The 4950-nt window shown below is 48.2% G+C and overlaps 1 protein-coding gene across 1 annotated transcript; it reads right to left on the bottom strand.

Moving 5' to 3' along the window:
• Positions 1 to 1769: 1769 nt before the first annotated feature.
• On the bottom strand, positions 1770 to 3966 carry LOC147701443 (U3 small nucleolar RNA-associated protein 18 homolog). Its single transcript, XM_086930115.1, has one exon. The coding sequence runs from the start codon at positions 3932 to 3934 to the stop codon at positions 2414 to 2416; it is 1521 nt and encodes a 506-aa protein (XP_086786241.1). The 5' UTR covers positions 3935 to 3966; the 3' UTR covers positions 1770 to 2413.
• Between the last annotated feature and the right edge of the window lie 984 nt (positions 3967 to 4950).

Here is a 4950-nt window from a genome sequence, read left to right as displayed (position 1 = left end):
TTTCGAGCCGTCACCTTCGTTATGTTACAAATGGCCAACCTATCTCTTGCTAAAGGAATAGTGCCGGGCAATGAACAAAACTACTGTGTGCTGATAAGCTCCTTGTGAAAATGCAGAATGCTGTTGCTCACAGTGAAGCCAGCAGATACAGAGAGAGAGAGAGAGACAGAATTTTCATAAATGCAAAAGGTCATGGGCAAAGCCAGACCAAATCAGGGTACCAATTATTAAAGAAAGTCTCAAAGTGTACCCACAGTATGTCCTTGCATTAAGCGCAGCTATACAGCTTTTGTGAATTCACAGAAGTATGACAAGAACCAGTACCCCTAGAAATTATGCGTGAACTGCATTTTAGCATGAGGAAAGTGTAGATTTGCTCATGCATAAGTCTGAGTTTCCAAATTTACTTTCCCTCCAACCACATTTTCCATCCAACTCTGAAAGGTTTACGTCTGCCATTGTCAGGAGTAAATTTCCAACATATCTCAGTATGGGAAAAGATTAGAGAGGAGTTGTTGAAAACGCCTAAAAACATGCAAGTTACATGATCTGCAGACTCAAAAGGGCATTCTAACTCAGGAACTATTGCTTACCACTACCTTCAGTCCCAGTATAGCGATCTGGGAAAACATGGCAACATAAGGGGATTGCAAGAATTCAAATACTACTATGGTATAAGCCCTGGCATATTCAGAGGGGCTATATCAGAGCTCTTATTATATGAGATTGCTGCCATAATTCGTAGCTGCACTACATGGAACCAAAGAGACAAGTGGATTTTGTAACAGAAGAAGTAGATTTAGGAAGCAACCTGACCCTGCACAGGTAGATATTTTATTAAAATTCCACACCCCTGCTACTTTACACATCCCTTAAATCAACGGCCCTGAGGAAGAACAGTCAATTGCTCCAATAATGTCCCCTCATAGGTAACTTCTTTGCTAAACAAAAAACAACAAAAAAAAAAAAACACTTGCAGTAGCTGATTTTTATCCAAATGTAGCAGTTACTCTGGTACCTGATTTCTACTACCACAACACAAAGTCTTTTGTGCTTTCACAACTCCAGATCACTACATCCAGCAATTTCGCCCGCCCTACTGAAATCTCCAAACTACTGTTTACTGTATATTACTCTTATCGTTGAGATAGATATATACATACAAACAGATGTACGTATATAACTGACTAAGAACGCAGTCACTACTGTCAAACTGAATGTTGGGTCTTGATGTATCAACTGCATGCATCTGTGTTTGACCACATGGACATGGGTTCAAATCCCTACAGGAGCTTTCCACCTCAAATGTTTATAAAATTAGTATCATTCTAGACGATTTTTTTTTTTTTTTTTTTTTTAAAGAGACGCATTTGTCAATAGTAACAAGAAACTGATTTGGGTTCACGCCGACTGGTTCTTGGTACTATTGAGAAATGTGTCGTTTATAGGTGCACTCTACAAGTATTGCAGTTATGTTCATGGAAAATCTACAAATGCAATTTGATTGAACCTATAAAGTAGCATCATCAGACACACTGCCGGTATATTCCTCTAGGACATTTTCTGTAACACTGATTACAGACAAAATGACTACGTACACAAAAGACTTCGGGGCCCACAGAGCCAAAATACTGTGTTGCTAGGGCAAGCATTCTACAGCCACTGCGATCATACAGTCGTGCATCCCCCATACACCCGACAACTACAAGACTACCAGCAAATCTGTCCTTCCTGTAAAGAAAACTGCACATACGAATTAACCAGACGAATAATCTTAATAGGTTTTTACTTGTGTACAATAAGCACACGTGAAGGGTTTTATAGAATACATTTTAGAGACCGGAAACCAAACGCGGAGTTTTTTGACATCCTTTAGTTTCCAAGAGAAAGTAACTGGTCCTGCAAAGTCCAAGTCCGCTTAGGTTGGAGTACATGAATCAAATTTACAATTTTGATGTTCCAAAACAAGGTTTTCACGATGGAGCAAAAAACATACATTTAATTAACGTTTACATTAAAATGCATGTTCAGGTAGCTGTTTACGATTATAAAAAGGCAAAGGTCACAGGTTCAAGATGCTGACGCTTACAATGTTATCAAGTTCTTTTGGTAAAGGACAGTCGGAGCAAGAGGGGAAGTTTCCGCATGGCTAGTCGCCAAACCCACCCTGCTTTTCATTCTCCCAGCGAGCGGCACAACATGACACCGCACACAAACAGGTTCTTGTGGGTCCCCATTCTAGGAGCAGTGTCGCACTTTTCAAAATAACGCGCAGTCCCACAGAGTTGCAGCTTGTTGCCAAGCGAGGTTATCAGTGGCACTTCCACATGTGTGCCTCTTTGTGAGTAGCTACTCTGTCCCATGGTCAAACGTAAAGTTCTGGGTCGTGCTGGTGAAGGACTGCCTTGGAGCATCAAAAGCTAGTGTAGTGCTTCAGACGATACAGCAGGGCATTGCCCTTGTTGTTGGCGATGGAGAAATAGCCACTGCCAGGAGAGAAGTCCAGGCACTGCGCAAGGTGGATGTTTTTCCTCTTGGCCAGCGGGAAATTTGAGAAGACGCTGAAAGTGGGCACATGCACTAGTCGCACAGCCTCATCCGCTGCACTGGATGCCATGGCTAACATCTCGCTGGTGGGGTTGAAGGCCAGGGCGGAGGCACAGGTGGTTAAGTTCATGAAGGCTTTGAGAGGTCGGGGCTGGACCTCCCGCAAACAGTCCTCCTGGGAGTAGACATTGACAACGCCGGAGCTGGAGCCACAAGCCAAGTAGCGGCCGTCCAGCGAGGCTGCCAGGCAGGTGGATCGCAGGCACCCCTCATCGGTGAAGCGGTGGAGGCAGCGCCGGCTGCCCACATCCCACACATACATGCCACCCTCGTCGTCGCTGCTATAGATCCGGGAACTGTCAGTGGTGAATACAGCGCCTGCAGCTCTGCCGTTCACTTTCACGCTGCCTACGAGTTCCTTGGTGCGCATTGACAGCAGGTGAAGGTAGCCGGACATCCCGTGGAGCAACAGCAGGGATCCGTCGGGGGAGATCTCGAAGGCCCGCAACCAGCGCTCAGACAGACCGCGGGGCTGGACCGAGCTCAAGCCGCCACCCATCATGTCGTACACGTACAGGCTGCGGCTGCGCTCGCCGGTGGCCAGCACCTGCCGCCCGTCCGGCGTGAACTGCGCCCGGTGCACGGGGAAGCTCTCCAAGTGCAAGCTCTGGATCAGGCCGCCGGCGCCACCGTCCACCTGAAAGAGCCCAATACTGCGGTCCAGGCCGGCCGCCAGCAGCACGGCCGCCGAGGGGTGAAAGTGCACGCTGCTGAGTCGCGCCTCGGAGGGGCGCGCATGGTTAGCGGGCGGACACCTCTTGATGTGCAGCGTGCCGGGAGGCAGGGTGTGGGAAGCCCGGAGAAGTTTTCCTGTGCCCCGTTCCAAGCTGTCCTCCTCGGGGTCCTCGGCTGGGCCGCGCTCGGCCCAGGCCGGGGTGCCACCCATGGCTCTGCGGAAAGCGTTGCATAGGCGGCTTTGGAGCTGCCCCCGCGGCAGGGTCTGCTCCACAGAGCTCCGTGCCAGCTCCCGGCGGAAGCGGTGCCGGAGATCCACCGGAGCCGAGTCAGCCTCGTCCTCATCCTGCCATACAGGCTGCTTGTTGAGTTTCCGACGCGGGGCACCATCCTCTGCGTCAGAGTCGTCGCTCCCCGGGCTCTCATCCTCGCTCCCAAGAACCAAAGCCTCTGCCGGCCGGTCCCCGCGAAGGGCTTCCAGGAGCTCATCCGGGTCTCCAAACACAGCCTGCTCCAAGCAGCGCTCGGCGGCACCGAGAGGGCTGGGGTCCCGTCTGATTTTCCCCCGGCGAAGTTTCTGAGGACCATCCGCCGGTTTCTCGGACTCAGCCGGGCAACTTTTACGCTTCTTAACGCCCCCGGTGTCACCCATTTTTACACTGACACACGTGCGTGCGACTTGAAGTAATGATGCGCCCTCTGATGACGTTAATTACGCGATGACGGCGTACGCAATGCTCTACCCAGCCACTAGGCCGAAAAAACCAATACGGAAACAAGCATTGGCAAAGCAATATGTCTCCGCCCAGCTCCCATCCTTTTGGCGCTTTGAATGTTTTTTAGCCGTATGTTTGTGAGGTTGCGGATGTGTCATGTGTGCTTGTTTTCAAGTGTGTGTGTTATTACTTTTGAGGGGGTGCCTGCCTGTCATCCTTGCACGTTTGCATAGTAATGTTTTATAGCTGCCAAGGTTTCAGATTGCTTTGTGTGACATTTTTATAATGTCAGTGTAATTATGAGAGACATTCCAACTACTATGAGTGACATTTTCTCCAGAACGAAATCAAGCAATGAAAACGAGGAAAACATATAAAAAATAGGAAATTACACCCATTAGAGCAACAAGAAACTCTAACAAGATGTTAAAATTGCTGGTAACCACCAGAAATGGAAGGGCACACACGTAGCTAGGGTCACTATTCGGCCGAAAAGCGTATTTTTTTTCAAAAAGACACATTGAGCAATTAAATAAAAATCAATTCGCTGATTACAGTACGGCGCCACCAGCTATTATTAGCCAGTGGCTGAGAGTAAGTTGCATGGCTATTCTAAGCACATTGAATTTGTGGAGGCAGACGCACAGCTATATTGATCAATGTCTTTTGGACTTTGTTAATGTAGGTTTAGGGTGCTGCATAGGAAACGTCCATCGTCCCTAGACGTCAGTGTATACTGAAAAGTCGTGTTTCTAGCGAATCACTAGATCCATCTGTTGTGCTTTCTTACTTGTCTTTTCCCCCTCCCTCGTTCTAGCCCCTTTACTTAGAATAGGAATGTTGCCCATGTTCTGAGAATAGGAATGCATGCATGATTCCAGGTCAGTTACGACCTGAAGCTGTTGATGGATGAGGCGAATAAACCTGACTCCAAACCTACGCTTGGTTTCCT

Source organism: Lissotriton vulgaris, chromosome 7 (genome assembly GCF_964263255.1).
Source record: "Lissotriton vulgaris chromosome 7, aLisVul1.2, whole genome shotgun sequence".
In the NCBI taxonomy this organism is placed as follows: Eukaryota; Metazoa; Chordata; class Amphibia; order Caudata; family Salamandridae; genus Lissotriton; species Lissotriton vulgaris.
Note: the sequence above shows the minus strand (reverse complement) of the source record. Positions and strands in the feature narration are given on the sequence as shown.

What these genes read in the sequence shown, in the direction of transcription:
- LOC147701443 (XM_086930115.1), bottom strand. Translation starts at nt 3,934, where the DNA reads ATGGGTGACACCGGGGGCGTTAAGAAGCGTAAAAGTTGCCCGGCTGAG.